This window comes from Anomalospiza imberbis, chromosome 6 (genome assembly GCF_031753505.1).
Source record: "Anomalospiza imberbis isolate Cuckoo-Finch-1a 21T00152 chromosome 6, ASM3175350v1, whole genome shotgun sequence".
Lineage (NCBI taxonomy): Eukaryota > Metazoa > Chordata > Aves > Passeriformes > Viduidae > Anomalospiza > Anomalospiza imberbis.
In genome coordinates this window covers 56,515,867-56,533,328 of record NC_089686.1, presented here as the reverse complement: position 1 = coordinate 56,533,328, position 17,462 = coordinate 56,515,867, and the positions used below count along the sequence as shown (strand labels likewise).

Below are 17,462 nucleotides of genomic sequence, written 5' to 3'. Positions count from 1 at the left end.
GGATGCCAATGACCCCACCAGTTCCAATAGGTGGGAACTGGTGACTGCTGGGAGGACCGCTCAGCATCCCCATGCCAGATGTGATCCCCCACTGAGTGTCTGGGATCCTGCAGTGAGTCCAGCCCTGGGACCCTCCGTGCAATGCCGGTGACCCACCAGATCCATTGTGTGGGAACTGATGGCTATTGGGAAGACCCCAGTGAGCATCTGGGACATGCTCCAGCCCTGGGACTCAGTGTTGTGTCAACGTGTGCCTGTGTCCACATGTCCAGCTCCAGTGTGCAGGAATTGGTGGCCACTGGGAGGACCCCAGTAAGCGACTGGGACATGGTCCAGCCCTAGGACCCCAAGATCTTGGTGCCGGTGACCCCACCAGTTCCAGTATGTGGGAACTGGTAGGTACTGGAACGACCCCAGCAATCAGCTGGGACCCTCAGCACAGTGCCAGTGAAGCTACCAGCTCCAGTACACAAAAACTGGTGGCTACTGGGAGGACCGCAGTGAGAGGCTGGGACATGGGCCAGCCCTGGCAGCCCCCAGTCTTGGTGCCAGTGTCTCCTCAGATTTGGGGTGAGGAGGTTGAACCAAGCTAGAGGAGCAGTCCTGGGAGCCACCACAGTGTTGTCGCCAGCCTAGGGGACATGGGGACAGTGGGAGGTCTGGCTGGGGACCATGGCATCAGTGCCATCATCTCAAGGCATCAGTGGTGCCTGATGAAGGGGATGCATATCCAGCTGGGTGCCACAGGAGAGGCTTGGCGAGGGCCCCTGTCCCCAAGGAGCCAGGAGATGCCCATGTCCCCAGGCAGGCAGTGATCTTGTCCCCAGATGTGTAGTCAGGGTCTTGTCCCCAAGCAGGCAAACGTGATCTTGTTCCCAGGGCAGCAGGAGATGTCCGAGGTAGAGGGGCCTCCTGTGCCCAAGCAGGGAAAGGTGTCTGTGTTCCTGAGCAAGCAAAGACCACCCTGTCCCCAAGGAGCCAGAAGATTCCCATGTCCCCCAGAAGGGAGAGCAGGACCCTGTCCCCAAGGAGATGCCCATGTCTCCGAGCCAGCAGAAATGTTCTTGTCCCCAAGCAGGTTCCCAAGGATCCTGTCCCCACGCAGGGGAAAGTGATCTGGTCCCCGGGATGCAGAAGATGGCCAAGTTTTTGAGCAGGCTGGCAGTAAGCAGAGAGCACTCATGTCCCCAAGCAGTTGAAAGTGGCTATGTCCCCAAGCAGGCAGAGAGTATCCTGTTCCTGAGTAGCCAGAAGATGTGCATGTCCCTGTGGTGGCAGAAATGATCTTGCCCCAAGGAGCCAGGAGATGCCCAGGTCCCCAAGCAGGCAGAAGGAGTTCCTGTCCCCAAGGAGCCAGAGGATGCCCAGGTCCCCAGGCAGGCAGAAGAGGCAGAAGGAGTTCCTGTCCCCAAGGAGCCAGAGCATGCCCAGGTCCCTGAGTAGGCTGGCAGTAAGCAGAGAGGGCTGCTGTCCCCAAGCTGATGAAAATGGCCATGTCCCCAAGCAGGCAGAGGGGTGCACTCTCCCTGAGCAGCCAGAAGATCCCCATGTCCCTGATCAGGCACAAATGAGCTTGTTCCCATGTAGGCATTCAAGGATCCTGTCCATTGGCAGGGGAGAGTGATCTGGTCCCTGAGGAGCCAGGAGATGCCCATGTCTCCAGGCAGGCAGAAAAGGCAGAAGGGGTTCCTGTCCCCAAGCAGGCAGAGCCACAGAGAGCCATCATGTCCCTGCACAGGCAGAGCACGTGGGAGGAGCAGAGAGCTGGCAGCAAGCACAGGGGCTGGCACACGGTGACAATGCCCTGTGGGCGACGATGATGCCTGCCTCTAAGGGTGACAATGCTGCAGGCTGTAATGATGCCCCACAGGGTGCTGATGCCGTGTAGAGTGACAACGTCCCACAGGGCAACAGTGCCCCACGGGGTGACAATGCTCCATATGGTGACTGAGTCTCTCAGGGTGACGATGCTCCACAGGGTGATAATGACCCACAGGGTGAAAATTCCCTGCAGGGTGCTGATGTCCTGCACGGTTCCAATGATGTCCCACAGGGTGATGATGCCCCGCAGGGTGACGATGCCCCGCAGGGTGCTGATGTCCCATACAGCAATGATGTCCCTTGGGGTGACACAGTGGCCCCAGGGCAGACACTCCAACTCTGGCTGCTGCACGGATCCCAGACACACGCGTACACCATGGATGCCACCCCCCATGTCACCCCAGGAGTTGGGGCAAAGGGGACCTGCAGTACCCCTCTGCCCACCCGGCCTTTTTAGGGTCATTCAACATTTATTCAACACAAGGCAAGGACAAGGTGAGGGTTGGGAATGTGAGGATCTGTCAACACAGTGAGGTCATGGTCACAGGTGGTGCCAGGAGCTGTGGGACATGCAGGGACACCTTTTTGCATGCAGGGACACCTTTTTGGTCGTCAGGGAAGGTAAAAGCTAAACTCAAGAACTGACCGGCTCTGGTCCATCCGTGATGGGCAGCGAAGTGTCCTGTGTGCTCTCATCCTTCTTCTCCTCCTCTCCTTCCTCCTCCTCCGACCTGCACAGGGAAACAGCCATTCAGCATCCCCATCCTAGGCATGATCCCAGAGGGATGGGGCTGGCTGCTACTCTCCTGTCCCCACTGAGGGATGAAAGACCTGTCAAGGTGAGGTTTGACCTTCATCTCTCCTCTTCATCAGCATCAAATTATTGCTTGGAAAAGGCAAATTGCTAAAAAGCCCCTTAATGCTACAAAACATCCTTAATGGTTTGAGAAGAGGGATGTGGAAACAGTGTCCCTGGTCACATGAAATTATGGTGGCATCCCTTACCTGGCCTCCAGCTCCCCATCCAGATCCAGGCAGTAGTCGGGAGCTTCGGAGCGTGTCGTCCCATCCCGGACCAGGCCCTCACGTAGAGACCGCCCGCCAAGGAGCTCCAGCTGCCAGGCAAGGAGTGAAAGTGGTAAGAGATGGGGGGGGGGAGACTGCGCCAGGGCAGGCAGAGGCCTCATCCCGAGCCTTTCTCACCGTTGTGAGCTTCCTGAGGGCAGCAATGCGCTCTTCCCAAGTGGCGGAGGACTTCTCAAAAGCCTCATGCCGCTTCAGCAGTTTCTCCACCGCGTCCACCGTCTGCCCGTAGTCGCTGCTGGCCAGGTAGGGCTCCTGAGCCATGAGCCACGACTCAGCCACCGAGGCATCGCGGGAGAACTGGCACACCTCCAGCACTGTGGGAGGGATGGGCAGTGCTCAGCCCCTGGACCAGCCGCCCAGACACACCCAGCACTGCCACACTCCTTGCGGCACCCCCAGCGCACTCACGCAGCCGCAGCCGCTCCCAGCGCTGCTCCCATGTCTCCATCATGGCTTTCCTCTTGTCCACCAGCTCCACCAGCTTCGCCTTGATCTGTGAGGGGATGCTGTTAGGGAGTGGCCCAGATGGCATCACCCCCACCACCCCCCATCCCTGATTCCCTCACCTCTGGTGAGTCCTGGTGCTTGCGCTGCAGCAGCTTCTTGCCCAGCTCGATGCAGTTGGTAAAGTTCTTGCCCCGAGCATCCACCTCAGCCTTAATTCCTTGGTGGTATTTCATCAGCAGCTCCACCGAGGAGACATCCCTGAGGACACAGAGGTGCCAGGGTCAGTGGTGCCATCGGTTCCATGTCCCATCCCGGGTGCCCGCTGGGTGCATCTATACCTGGGTTTCTCCTGTGTCTCAATCTGCCGGACAGTGCTCTCCATCCAGGAGAGCAGATCCCGTGCCATGCTGAAAAAGCGGTGCTTGTCAGCCGTGTCCGTCAGCCGTGCCCGGCGCCCGCTGCACGCTTCCAGCAGCTCCTGCAGTGCTCGGGACACCTCCTGCTCCTTCTCCTGGATTCCAGCCGCCTTCTCCCCAGCATAGGCGGTCTGCAGGCGTGCTGCTGTCTCCCGAAACTGCTGCACCTGCACGAACCACAGAACGGCTTGGGTTGGAAGGGACCTCAAGGACCATTGAGCCCAGCCTCCCACCATGGGTAGGGACACCTTCCACAAGATCACAGAGAATGCTGAGTGCTGGCATCCACGTCAGGATGGAGCCTCACCTGTGCCTCCAGCAGCTGGAGGTCCCTCTCAAAGGCATTGTGCATGCGGTGGAAAGCCTCCACTGTGCCAGCATCTTCGCCCAGATCTTGGGGAAGTTCCTGGCGCCGGGTGGCGATGAGGGCCAGCAGCTCAGCACCATCGTAGAAGTATTTATGGAGGTCATGGGAGGCGGCGAGAAGCTGCATGCGGGTGTCAATCAGCTCCAGGAGGTCGGCCCAGCTCTCATTCAGCCCATCCTTCCACTCAGCTATGGTGGCTGCCTCGATGTGCCCCGCATCAATGAGGTCCTCAATAGTCAGGTTCACCCGGTCCACACGCTCCTGCCCCACGCTCCCTGTCTCCCGCGCGAACTCACGAAACTTCTCTCGCAGGAGCTGCATGGAGGGAAGCGAAGAGTCACGTTGCCCCCCTCAAGCCACCCACCAGCACCGCCACATCCACACCATCACTCTCACCATGACATGGTCCAGGTCCTGCCCCATCTCCGGGGAGGAAGCAACCACATCACGCTCAGCAATCCACTGCTCCAGCTCTTCCACCTCCCGCTTCAGCTGGAAGAGGTGGGACATGTTCTCCAGGCGCCGGCGGCGCTCCTCGGCCGCCTCCTTCAGCCCCGCGTAGTGCTTGTCCACCTGGCCCTGCAGCCGGATGATCTGCTCCCTGCGTGGCCCCGGCACACAGACACCCAGTTCTCACCCACGAAAAAATGTCCCCAACCCACCCGTGTTGACATCCGGGGGGTTGGGGGTGAAGGACCCGCTTTGTGCTCCCCATATCCCTCTCCAACCATCTCCCTGCCCAACTGGAGCAGCTGACACTGCCAGAGCTCCAGCCAAACCCTCCACCCACACTGTGCTGAGGGCACAGGATTGCCCCGAAGGACAGGGGACACGTGGCATAGCACCTACCCCTCAGGGTGGCCAGCAGAGAGCAGCTGCTGCGCCCTCCCTGCCAACTCCTTGATGGTTTGTCCGTAGTCCTCGATGGAGCGCAGCTGACGGACATGTCTCTTCAGCATCATCAAGCAGCTCTCCTCATCCTATGGCACGGAAAACATCAGAGCCATCAGCACCTGGCATGGTTGGGGGACAGGGACTAGGGTCTAGACTCAGTGCCTGCCCTATGGGAATGTCCTGTCTCCATCTGATGCCACAGGGAGCAATGGTGAGCTCCGTGGGGCATGGCATAGAATGGGATGGATGCTGTGTAATGGCACGAGAACGACACGTAAGAGCAGGAAACATCATGGTGTGTCACATGTGGATGATGTTCAACAGAACAGCGTGGCACTGCCTGGGTCAACACTGGACATCCCAGCAAGGCACGGCCCAGTGCAGCACAGACCCCCCAAACACGGAGAACCACACGGAATCACTCCTCACCTTTGGTTTCTCCTCAGGACCCATGAAGAGCTCCTGCTCGCTGACCCAGGCCTCAGCCTCGTCAGCATCCAGGTAATACTGCTGGGCCTCTTCAGCCTCCCGCAGGCGCCGGTGCCGGGCAGCTGCCTCCTCCTGCAGCGTCTCCCACAGTGCCCGCAGCTCCTGTGCCTGTGCCGCTAGCTCCGGGCCTGGCTCCTCACCGCTCCCCGCTGCCTCTCCCCGGCTCAGCACCTCGCCCAGGCGGGGGGCATGGCCCGCCAGCTCCTTCTGCAGTGTCTGCCGGCAGGAGGGAAGTCACAGTGAGAGTCACCCATGGGATGGATCCCGAGGAACCACCTTGGATGGTGGCTGTTGCTGAAGTACTCAGGCTCACCTCATTCCTCTTGGTCAGGCGCTGCACGCTTGGGAGATCAGTGCCGTGATCCGTGGACCTTGCCAGGGAAAGCCGCTCCTGCACCCACAGCTGCGGGAAGGAGCACCCACTGAGCCCCCTGCAGCACCGATGGGTACCCCCAGCCCGCCTAGCCCCTGCCACAGCAAGGACACTCACCGTCTCATCCTCCAGATCCCGCCCCAGCTGGTACATGGCCTTGGCAGTCTCCAGCTCCTTCCTCTTCCTCTCCAGTGGCTCCAGCAGCTCAAGGACTCGCTGCCGGAGCATCTGCTCCTGCCTGGTGGTATCTGGCACATCCCCGGTACCAGGGGTGCCCTGCCACCCCAGTTCCTCCAGCTCCTTCATCCATGTTCTCACTTGCTCTTCCAGTCTCTGGCAGGGCAAATCCATGTGAGTTAGGGATCTGAGCCGAGATGGAGAACCCCAGTCCCATTTGGGAACAAACTTCATCACTTTGGACTTTCCTGCCCCTTCCCAAAAGGACCCTGTGAGGTGCCAGTACCCACCGTCAACCTCTTCAGCAGCAGGTTGGTGGCGGTGAGGTCCTTGACCTTCTCAGCATGGCGCAGCTCCTCCTGTGCCCGCCCCAGCCAGCTCTCCAGCTCCCCGTAGCTCCGGGCGTACAGCGCCGAGCGCTCGGCCTCAAACAGCTGCCGGCCCTTGTCCTCGGCAGCGCTGCGCAGCTCGGCCCAGCGCCGGCGCAGCTCCTCCAGCCGCTGCGTCACCTGCGTGCCGTACTGCGGCTTGCGCGTGGCCAGCTCTGTCCCCTCCTGCGGCAACAGCAGAGAGTTGGGTGGTCACTGCGGCATGGGGACATCTCACCCATGCAGCAGGCTGGGAGCATTCCAGAGTCATGGAACCTCTCAGGACAACAAGTCCAACCATTGCCCCAGAACTGCCAAGGCCACCACTAACCATGTCCCCAAATGCCACGTCCACACACCTTTTAAATCCCTCCAGGGATGGGGATTCTTCCACTACCATGGGCAGTCTGGGCTAGGGCTGCATAACCCTTTCCCTGAAGAAATTTTCCCTGATATCCAATCAAAACCTCCCCTGGTGCACCTTGAGGCTGTTTCCTCTTGTCCTTTCCCTTGTTTCCTGGGAGCAGAGGCCAACCCCCACCTGGCTGCACCCTTCCATCAGGGAGTTGTTAAGAGCAAGAAGGTCCCCCCTGAGCCTCCTTTTCTCCAGGCCAAGCCTTCCAGCTCCCTCAGCAATTCCTCATGCTCCAGACTCTTTCCCAACTCTATTCCAGCTCTCCGATCACAGTGTTGGCACCCACCGCCTCAATCTTCTCCAGCCAGCTCTGGTTGGGTGCCAGCTCAGCCATGAATGCCTGGTGCTTCTGCCACTTGCTGTGGAGACCACGGGCTTCTCCATAGGAGACATCCTGAGCCATCAGCATCTTCTCATCCACCCAGGCATCAAACTGCAGGGAAAGGGTGTCAGTGCGCAGCCAGTGGGGACCTCCCAGGGATGCCACCAGCCATGCTGCATTCCTACCTCACGGCAGCTCTGCAGGAAAGTCTGTAGGTCGTGGTTGTCCTGCATCAAACCCGCTGCCTCCTCCACCTTGTCCATGACAGCTCCGTGCCTGGCAGGGAACCATGGATGTGCAGCATCAGCCCCGCTGCCCACACTCTGCCCACCCATCCGCCAGCCCTGTGCTGGACTCACCGCTCCTGGAGAGTTCGGCACTTTTCAGAGATCTTCTCGGCAAAGATGTTATCCTCAGCCACCAGCTTGGTGCCACCAACCACCACCTCTGGGACCTTCTTGGCATTGCTCTCCACACCAGCACGAAAGTTCTGGAAGCGGTGCAGGGCAGCAGCCGAGCCCTCCAGCGTGGAGGGCAGCTCCAGGTGGGACAGCGTGTACTCCTGAGGGGCACAGCAAGGGATCAGCGCATGATCAGTCATTTTTGGGGTGTCCATGAGCCAAGAGACCCAAAGAACATCACTTGAGCACCCACCTGCTTGGTGAGGAGGATCTCCGCCTGCTTGGTGTCGCGAAGGAACTCCTGGAAGTTGCGGCACTGGGTGAGGAAGCGCTTCCGAGCCTCTGCCATCTTGCCCAGGGCAGCCCAGCCGTCCTTCACGCCGCCCAGGCGCTGCCGCAGCCCCTCGTATTCGGGGTCCGTCTGTCCCCCCAGCACCCGCTCCCCCGCCTCCGCCAAGGCGGCGAAGGCTCCAGCATGCTCCTCGGCGTCGCGCCGGGCAGCTTCGTGCCGCTGCAGCATCTCCTCTGCCTCCCCCAGCGACGCCGGCACCTCATCGACAGCCGCCACGGCTTTCTGAGCGCTGAAGAGCCACGCCTGGAAGTCATCCAGGTCCTGCAGGAAACTCCGGAGCTGCCCAGCTTCCCCCAGGGACGCTGCGCGCTCTGCCAGGGCCGTCTGAAGCTCGTCCCAGGCAGAGGTGGCCATCGCCAGCTTCTGGGCCACCTCCGTGGCCGCCTCGGGCCGCTCCTCGGCCAGGCGCTCGGCTTGGGAGCGCAGGGCGGCCAGGCGGTCCTGGGCCACTGCCAGCTCCCGCTCGATGCCGTAGAGCTTGCGCTGGGTGGCCAGGACGCCGGCCAGGTCACGGCCCAGCTCGGCCGTGGCCTCCACCGCCCGGGCTTTGCTCCGCAGCCATTTCTGGGTCTCCTCGGACTCCAGGTTGTAGTTGAGGAGGCGCAGTGCCGAGCCCACCGCCCGCCGGCGCTCCGACACCAGTTCCCGGAACCGGCCCCACCTGCGGGACAGAGGCAGGGGATGGCGGGGAATACACCAGCACCTCGTCACCCGCCTGCCCAAGCATCACCGCCACTGTACCTCTCATTGAGCTGCTCCCGGCACTGCCGGACCTGGGGGCTCCGGGGATGCCCGCTAGCCAGGAGCCCGTCGGCTGCCTGGTTGACTGCAGCGATCTGGGAAGCCACGGTGGCCATGTCTTGCTCCAGCCCGTCCAACCTGTGGGAATGTCCAGGCTTAGAATGAGCAGCAGCTCAGGACAGGGCACAGCAGCACTGCCACGGCAGGGGCTCCTTCCTACCTGCGCTGCGTCACGTCCAGGTCCTCCAGCGCCTGTGGCACCTCCAGCTCTCCCAGCCAGGTCTCCTTGGAGCCCATCCAGAGATGGCAGGCGTCACTCTCCCCGAAAACAGTGTAGAGGTCCAGGGCATCCTGCAGCTGGCGGCCGCGGCGCTCGGCCAGCACGGCCGCCTCGGCGTGCAGCTCCCGCAGGGCCGCCAGCCGGCTCTGCGCCTCAGGGCCTGCACGCAGCTCCGGCGGGAAGCCCTCGGCCTGCTGAGCCAGCCTGTCCAGCTGCTCCCGGGCGGCCGCCAGCTCGTCCAGCAGCTCCTGGTGCTGCCGCAGCAGGACAAGGGTGCGGGATTCATCCTGGCCCAGCTCCTCGGTGGCCGCCCGCCGGCGGGCATCCTGCAGCCCCTCCGCCAACTCCTCCACCTCCGCCTGGAACTGGAAGAAGCCCTCGGCTTCCCGCAAGCCGCGCCGTCGGAATGCCGCCAGCTCCTCCAGCTGTGCCCACAGCGCCCGCACGGCCGCCCCCCGCTCCCGCAGCTGCTCGGCCGCCCGGCCTGCAGCCGCCAGCCCCTCGCCCACCGCCAGCGTCTGCTCCAGCTGCCCGCCCCGGCTCCGCAGCTCGGCCTCGAAGGCAGCGTGCCGGCGCTGGAGCAGCAGCACGCCCGGCAGGTCCTTCCCGAAGTCCAGGGAGGAGTAGAGCTGCTCCTGCTCCTTGATCCAGCTTTCTGCCTCATCTAGCTCCCACAGGCAGGTCCAGAGGGAGCGGGATTGCTCCAGCAAGGCTCTTCTCCGCGCCGCCAGTACCTGAAGCTCTCGCCGGCACATCTCCAGGTGGCTCACGCGGTCCCGGATGACTTTGGGGTCACAGGGACGATAGCCTGGGCAGGGAGCAGGGTGGGTGCTCATCAGGACAGTGTCCTCCTTTCCCTTGGCCATGCCAGGGATGCAGAGGTGTCCTGGCACACCTACCCTCAGTGTCAGCAAAGCGGAGGGCGGCAGCGCTGATGGCCCGGGTCTTCTCTGCCTGTACGGCCATGTCGGCCTCCAGCAGACGGTGGGTCTGCAGCAGCTCCTCTGCTTCCAGAAGGTGCTTCCCAGATTCAGGAGATGCCAGCTTCACCTGCAGGAGACACTCAGCCATTTTGCACTGACACCCAAAACTCAGCACCAGCACCTCAACATCTCATCTCCCTCCCCAGTGAACTCCCACCAACACCTGGTGGGTCAAAGACACCTCACCTATGGTGACACCCATTATCCACAGCTCACCTTGACCTCATCCATCCAGTCGATGCAATGGAGCATCTCCTGGAAGAGGTGCTGCAGGGTGAGGTTCATCTCCAGGCGCTGGCGCCGGGCAGCCAGCAGCTCGAGGAGCTGCTCCCAGAGTCGCAGAATGTTGTCCTTCCGCCCATTGATGCGCTGGATGTCGTGGTAGCCCTCCAGCTCCAGCTCCTTGGCCACTGCCTCAATGGCCTGCACCCTCTCCCTATAGGCAGCCGTGTCTGTCTCAATAGCCTCATGCTTCTTCTTGGCCGCCTCCACTGCCGCCAGGTCCTGCCCAAAGTTGTCCTGCCCGGCACAGAGAGCCTGTGGTGAGGCTCTGGTGAGCTCCCCAGGGTGGGGGTCCCAAGGGTGGGTGGTCCCCTCCTCACCTGAGCCACCAGGCGCTGGTTCTCGCTCAGCCAGGCCTCCCGCATGGCTGCTTTGCGGTCAAAGCGCCGTGCCAGCTGCTCCAGCTTCTCCTGACGGATCAGCTCGTTGCGCAGCGCCAGCTCCCGCTCATGCTCCGCTTTCTCCAGCTGCTCCCAGGCCTGGGGGAAGGTGGCACTGGACAGGTGGCACCCATATCCCACATCCCCCCAGCCACCCATGTCTTGTTCTGCTGGTGAACCCCAGCATGACCCCCAGGTGGAGGAACACAACCTGCCATGGGATGGATCAGTCCTGTCCCAGTATGGATTCAGCATGTCCTGGGATGGACCTGAACTGCCTCAGGAGATAGACTCAACCTGCTCCAGGACCCATCCCAGCCTGCTCAAGGACCTGAACTGCTCGGGGATGGACCCAATCTGCCCCAAGAGAGCAATTCAGTTTCCCCCAGGAGATGGACCTGACTGGACCACAGGAGACAGCCTCCAGCTACCACAGCGGACGGAGCCCATACCCGGTTGATGTCAGAGACCAGGCGCCCCTCGTGTGGGGTGTAGACTCGCTGGTTGTTGGCCCTCATCCGTGACTGGATGGTGAAGAGCAGCACCTCCAGGTTGCCCTTCTCCTGAAACCTGCCCCAGAGAGAGCTCAGCGTTGGGCACCCTTGGGTGCCCCACACCACCGGGCGGGCATGGGGAGCAGGGGGGTCTTACTTGGGGGGCTTCTCCACGGTGCGGTAGGTGCTGAAGGCTTGCAGCTGGTGCTGCACCCCAGCCAGCGAGTTGGCGAAGCTGCGGCTGTTGAGGGAAGCGATGGTCTGCTCAATCCAGGTGAGCAGGTCGGACGCCAGCCCCCCATAGCCCTCAATCATCCGCTCTGTCTCCTTGGCGTGCTCAATGACCTGCGGTGGGACCAGGGATGAGCGTGAGGGGCCGGCACCCCAAAAGAACACTCCCGACTGCCTCAACGTTGTTCCCTACCTTGCCCAGGCGTCTTCCTTCCACCTCCAGCACCTTCATCTTGGAGAAGTAGTGATAGAAGGCCACCACATAGGTGATGATGGACTTCTCATCAGGGTTCTCCGTGAATACATCTGCCCGGTGCGAGTGAGAGGTGTCACTCCTGACCCAACCTCAACCCACTTCACAGGCCACCACAGCCTCATGAGGTCCCTCCTATGCCCACCCAGGACCTCCTTCCTTGCATTGGGAACCTCTCTGTGCTCCATGGAGCCTGGAAATGTCCCAGGGGAAACTGAGGCAGGAGGACTGGCAGCAATTGCCTCACCTTCGGGGTCGAGGAGAGGGGTGATGCCCAGGTGCCGCTCTGCCACACTGAACGCATGCTCCAGGTTGTGCCGGGCATTGGATTTGGTAAGGTTTTGGAAGTCAACTAGCTCAGGCCTGGGGGCAGAGGACACGAGACAGCGGTGACACACTTGTGGGACATCTCTTGGTGCCACTGCCACCCCAGTGCCTGCTGCTGTGCCACCTACCTGTGCCTGTGGATGAGGGCATTGAAGGCCAGCCCATCCTTCCAGCTTGAGGTAAAGTTGGTGACATTCACATGGGGATACCTACAATGGGGACAGGGTGTCACTGTCACTCTCCAGACACTCATAGAACCTGGTCATGTGGGGGTCCCACTACCTACCCTGCTGTCTTCATCTGGCACCAGAGCAGCAGTGCATCCCTGGCAGAGCGTGTCTCCCGGCCCTCCTGCGTCTCCACAATGATGTCCTGGATCTGGGAACAAAAGGACATTCTGGGGTTGGAACAGCAGTTCCATGGAGGATGGCTCCCATCTGGGAATGAGGTGTGGAGCAGAGGGATGTCCCAAACCACCTGTCCTCACCTGGAAGCGGAGGATGATGGTCCAGATGAGGCCAAGGACGAGGCGGTGGTTGCCGTCCACAATATCGTGGGAGCCCATGTTCTCCAGGTGCACCCGCTGCTCCTTCAGGAACTGCAGCGCCTTGTCCACATTCTCCAGGCAGTGGATCCGCATCCGGCCTTTGGTGGGCTTGGGCTGGGGCATGACAGTGCTCAGCACCCTCCCTCCCACACCAGGTACCCCAAGCCCTGCCCAGGGACACCCCCACGCCCATGCTGCCACCCCAGCCTTTGGCCCACGCCAAAAGAAATGGTGCAGCGTGCCATGGCAGGCCACAGGTCCCAGGGTCTCCAGCTGGATGGGATTCCTACCAGAAGCTCTCCTGACAGCACTTCCAGCAGCTTGATGAGCACCCGCCCGTCCCGGAGGTCCATGTAGAGGTCTGAGATGCGGCAGGTGACACGAGCCAGGTGCGAGTTCACCCACTTGGTGAAGGTTTTCTTCTGCACGGCCTCCCGCTCATCTGGAGGGACAGCGAGGATGGGGTCACCGACAGTGGGGACAAGCCAGGTGGGACCAAGGGGACCTGCCACCCACCTGCCAGGGCTTTGATGCGGGAGCGCTCAAAGAGCCGTGCGGAGCTGTTGTCGTTGTCCAGCTCATCGTCGGACGCATCCCAGCGGACATTGATGCGGCTGTACTGCTGCTGCAGCTCCAGCTGCTCGTAGTCATTGGCCGAGGTCATGGTCCCAGTGTGCCCCGGCCCGGTGGCCGTCGGCTACCGGTGAGAGGCCCCTGGGGGACAGCGGAACCATGAGCATCAGTGCGGCCGCTGCGGCTCGCTGGCCCTGCGGCACGTGGGGATTTGCGGCTCAGAGCCTCGGGATAAGCTGCTCAGAGGGATTTAGCCTCGCCCCACCCAGGTGTTGGGGGGGCACCTGGCAGCTGCCCGCTCCAGGACCACCGTGTTGAGCTCTGCCGAGCTGTGCTAATGGCTATTTACGGTGCTATGTCCCCACCCAGGTCCCTCTGCCCCACTGAAACCCCAGCCTATGTCCCAAGAGGTCTCCCCCCAATCCTTGGATGCCCCCAGGGAAGGGGCTGCTGCTCACCCCCACCCCGACCCCTGCACTGCACAGGGGCTTTCTTTTGGTGGCAGAAAGTGGGTGACAGCTGCCAGCAGGGGGGGGCACCCACCCCCGGGGACATTTGAGACACAGATAGGACATGGCTGGTATCTAAAAATGCCTCTGAGCAGCTGTCGGTGGCTGCTGGGGCCCCTGAGGGGTGCGAGGAGATGGCCTGGGGCTCCCCACAGCCAGCAGCATGTCCAGGACCTCTCCTGCAACCCAGAGCTGCACAGAGCTCTCAGTAGTGGGTGCCAGGGGGGAACTCCATGTGCCCCAAATCCCTGCTGTCCCTCTGAGCTGTGACAACCCATGGGCCCCCAGGTCCCCCTCAGATGCCCCGGGCATCCCCCATGTCCCCCCTGGCAGGGTTATCGGGGCGGCCCAGGCTGTGCCACACCCCAACTCCGCACCCTAATCGGGGCCGCACAGGCAGGGCCTTGGCTTGGACCTGGAGGCACCAGGAGCCTGCAAGGACATGGAGGAGCGTGCAGGAGTGTGGGCAGCACAGCAAGGACACTCGGGAGAACACCAGGGTGTGCAAGTGTGAGGAAGGGCATGGAGAAGGGTGGCAGAGTGTGTACCTGTGAGCCAGGATATGCAGGGACTTGTCACAGCATCCACATGTGAACGAGGACATACAGAAGTGTGACAGAGTGCGCCTGTGAGCAAGGACACACAGGGACACGCCAGAGCGTGCACAGGTGAACAAGGACAAGTAGAAATGTGCCAGAGTTTGTATGCCTGAGCAAGGACATGCGGGAACACACCAGAGTGTGCATGGGACACACAGGACAGGCACTCGCGTGGGTGCAGGGCCATGCAGGTGTGTACCAGAGCAGGCAGGAGGGTGCTGGAGCTGGACTTGCAGCCCCTCATGCCGTGACTCCATGTCTCTGCCAGAGGACCCAGCTCGCCCTGGCAGGAAAGCTCTCTGGGACACCAAATTTGGGGAGTTTGCCCCCAAAACTTCAGAGACTGCCAGCAGTTTGGGTGTGCTAAGTAGTGTCTGGTCTCTGCATGATACCTCAGTTCTGACTGTGTCCCCGACAACACGGCAGCGGGGCCATGGCTGCGAGCATTCAAGGAGGAGAGAGGAGGAGGAGGAGGAGGAGGAGATGACGCCGAAGGGAGCCACAGCAGGCCCATGGGAGCATTCTGAGAGCGGGCGCTCACCCACCCTTTAAATCTCCCTCCGCCACTCCGGCGCCTCCTGAGCATCCCTCCCTGCCACAGCCACGCCACCACCAGCACCCGCCACCCGGGAATTGTCATTCCTGCCGCTCAGCGTGCGGAAAGCTGGGAATGCCAGCATGCCGGCCTCGCCGCCAGCATCCTGCAGCCGTGGCCCGGGCAGCGTTGCCTTCCCCGGCCAGCGGCTCGCCTCGGTGAATCAGCACTTCCCAGTGAGGGGCTGGCACCGTGCCACCACCACGGTCCCCCTGCCGGGCACAGGGAATGTCCCCCCACACCCCAAGAGTGGCCGGGGCAGTGGTTGGCACCTAGCACCTATGGCACCCTCAAACCCGTTCCCTGGCTCATCCCTCACAGCCACATCACGCTGCCAGCAAGCCCATTTCCAGTGCACAGAAACTCATCAGAATCCCCCAAAACACCCCAAAATTCTGCTCCATCACTGCCACCTAGAGCCTGGCATGTCCCCATTGCTCCACTTTACCAAAACACTTGGATTTGGCATCTCCCCCATGTCCACAAGCAGCCATGCTCTGCTTGGGAAGGGGCAGGAGCCGGGGGGCATCCCCCAGCCCCCCAACAGTCTCGTGCTTGCCAGGTGCAGGGCCAGGGCCGGGAGCAGATGGTTCCTCTCGGCACGGCCGCGCGGCACAGCACGGGGCAGTTGGGCATGGAAAGGCACGGCACAGCTCCTCCGGCAGCGATGCCCTGCCCCGGCCAGGGCTCCCCAGCCACACTCCCACCCGCCAGGAGAATTTGGGCTTCCCCAGGGCCACATGCCGGCCATGCCAGGACTGTCCCATGTCACCCAAGCCGGTGACACGCACACGTGCTGACACTCCACAGACATTTTTGGCTATAAATAGGCCTCCCCTGCGCACGGCGCTAGCCAAGCCCCACTCCCTTCTTAAGAGCTGCCCCCCCCTGTACCCCAAAATCACCAGACAGTGCCCCAAAACCACATGATAGCTATAAAATACTCCACGGGGGGGCCGTGCTGGCACCCAGCAGGGTTTTCAGAGTCTCCTGTGCTTGCCACCGTCTTCCAGGGCACCCCAATCCCCTGGTTTGGGAGCTGGAGATTTATAAAGGGAAAAGCTGGGAAATCAGGCCTGGGGGACCCCTGGGTTATTGGGGTGAGGGTAAGAATTCCCCCAGCCCAACACCCACCCATGAGAATCCTCTTGGCACCGGGACAAGGGGGACCAAGGGCATGGCACCCCAAAACCCCTTCCCAGTAACCCTCCAGTTTGCCCAGTTGCTAAATACTGGGGAACAAAGTGGGTTGGGTGATGTGTCCCACCAAGACCCTCAGGATTCGGCTTTTCCACCGCGTCCCAACAATGCTGGGAACACCAAGGACTAGTGTGGGGAGCCCTCCAGGGGTTGGCACCCCAGGAAAAGTGTCCCCAGGGTGTCCCCACACTGTCCCCGGGCTGTCCACAGGGTGTCCCTAGAAAGTCACCGCCACTCGTCCGCCCCGTCCTTTCCGAGAGCAGCCCCGAGGGACACGGGGTGACAGCAGACCCCCCCACCGCGGGCGAAAAGGGGGTTCAGGCTCCCCGGAGGGCTCTTCACCCTCGCCACCAAACTTTCCCCCGTGCCCACCGTCCCCCCACGGTACCGCGCCCGGTGTTCGGTGCCGCACCCCCCAGCCGGTATACCCGGGGCGGGCAGCGCCTGCCGGTGTCCCCCCCGCACCTCGTGTCCCCGGGGACCGGCACCTCCCACTGTCCCCCGGTCCCTCCCGTGCTCCCCGGAGCGGCGCATCCCGGTGCCGCGGGGTCTCACCTGCGCGGGGCGGCGGGCGGGCGAGCGGCGGCGGCGGCGGCGGGGCCGGTGCGGGAGCGGGGCGGGGGGAGCGGAGCCGCCCTGCACCGCGATATAAATAACATTATCTGGGCGCGCAGGGACATTCCTACCCGGAGCCGGCGGCACTGCCCGGCCCCGATAGCCCCGCTCCCCCCGGGAGGGCCGGGCCGAGCCGACCGGGCGGGCGGGGACGGGGATGGGCGCAGGGATGGGGACGGGGACGGGCCGCCCGCCCCGCAATGCAGCACAGCGGCGCCCCCCGGCCGCCAGCGCCACCGGCACCGGCAGCAGCACCAGCAGCACCGACACCGGCAGCACCGGCGTCGGCAGCACCATTGGCGGCAGCACCACTGGCGGCAGCACCGGCGGCACCGGCGCCTGCAGGCTGCGGAGAGGCGCAGCGCCCCGCCGACACCGGCGGGGGCCCCCGGCCATCCCCTCCGGCCAGCCCACGTGTCCCCCGCTAGCCCTGGATGCCCCTCAGCTAGTCCCAGGCATCCCTCAGCTAGCCCTAGGTGTCCTCCACTAGCCCTGTGAGTTCCCCAGCTCGTCCCAGGCACCCCCTAGTTAGACCTCAGTGTACTCCAGCTCGTCCCAGGCACCCCCTGATTTGTCCTGGGTGACCCCCACTAGTCCTGGGTATCCCCCAACTAGTCCGTGGTGTCCTTCATCTAACCCAGGCAGTCCCCAGCTAGCCCTGAATGACCCCCAGCTAGCCCAAGCCGCCCTAAAATCAGCCCTGGGTGTCCCCCACTATCCCTGGATGCCCCCCAGCTGGTCACAGGCACACCGCACCTGGCCCTGTGTGTTTCACACTAATCCAGAGTGCTCCCCAGCCAATTTCCAACACCCCACAGTTGTCCCTGAATGTCCCCCAGCTAGTCCTGGGTGTGTCCCACTAGCCCTGAATGCCCCCCAGGTACTTTCCGGGGTCTTCCACTAGCCCTGGATATCTCACAGCCAA

General features: G+C 62.5%; 1 protein-coding gene across 1 annotated transcript in view; it reads right to left on the bottom strand.

Annotated features, from left to right (window-relative positions):
* The window catches only part of SPTB (spectrin beta, erythrocytic), a 19,619-nt gene extending 2,157 nt beyond the window's left edge, over positions 1 to 17,462 (bottom strand). Inside the window, exons 1-32 of the mRNA XM_068194556.1 lie at positions 16,478 to 17,462; positions 12,963 to 13,160; positions 12,737 to 12,888; positions 12,387 to 12,560; positions 12,186 to 12,277; positions 12,028 to 12,108; positions 11,820 to 11,935; positions 11,513 to 11,625; positions 11,246 to 11,433; positions 11,047 to 11,164; positions 10,535 to 10,693; positions 10,149 to 10,451; positions 9,849 to 9,999; positions 8,890 to 9,757; positions 8,670 to 8,807; positions 7,830 to 8,589; positions 7,535 to 7,737; positions 7,361 to 7,451; positions 7,140 to 7,286; positions 6,361 to 6,624; positions 6,011 to 6,226; positions 5,834 to 5,923; positions 5,461 to 5,736; positions 4,987 to 5,117; positions 4,534 to 4,738; positions 4,078 to 4,452; positions 3,693 to 3,937; positions 3,474 to 3,612; positions 3,316 to 3,400; positions 3,025 to 3,221; positions 2,827 to 2,936; positions 2,468 to 2,552 (exon numbers count right to left, since the gene is read on the bottom strand). Coding sequence (XP_068050657.1) covers positions 2,468 to 2,552; positions 2,827 to 2,936; positions 3,025 to 3,221; positions 3,316 to 3,400; positions 3,474 to 3,612; positions 3,693 to 3,937; positions 4,078 to 4,452; positions 4,534 to 4,738; positions 4,987 to 5,117; positions 5,461 to 5,736; positions 5,834 to 5,923; positions 6,011 to 6,226; positions 6,361 to 6,624; positions 7,140 to 7,286; positions 7,361 to 7,451; positions 7,535 to 7,737; positions 7,830 to 8,589; positions 8,670 to 8,807; positions 8,890 to 9,757; positions 9,849 to 9,999; positions 10,149 to 10,451; positions 10,535 to 10,693; positions 11,047 to 11,164; positions 11,246 to 11,433; positions 11,513 to 11,625; positions 11,820 to 11,935; positions 12,028 to 12,108; positions 12,186 to 12,277; positions 12,387 to 12,560; positions 12,737 to 12,888; positions 12,963 to 13,110 — 6,420 coding nt within the window. The 5' untranslated portion in view covers positions 13,111 to 13,160; positions 16,478 to 17,462. The remainder of the gene's footprint in view (positions 1 to 2,467; positions 2,553 to 2,826; positions 2,937 to 3,024; positions 3,222 to 3,315; positions 3,401 to 3,473; positions 3,613 to 3,692; positions 3,938 to 4,077; positions 4,453 to 4,533; positions 4,739 to 4,986; positions 5,118 to 5,460; positions 5,737 to 5,833; positions 5,924 to 6,010; positions 6,227 to 6,360; positions 6,625 to 7,139; positions 7,287 to 7,360; positions 7,452 to 7,534; positions 7,738 to 7,829; positions 8,590 to 8,669; positions 8,808 to 8,889; positions 9,758 to 9,848; positions 10,000 to 10,148; positions 10,452 to 10,534; positions 10,694 to 11,046; positions 11,165 to 11,245; positions 11,434 to 11,512; positions 11,626 to 11,819; positions 11,936 to 12,027; positions 12,109 to 12,185; positions 12,278 to 12,386; positions 12,561 to 12,736; positions 12,889 to 12,962; positions 13,161 to 16,477) is intronic.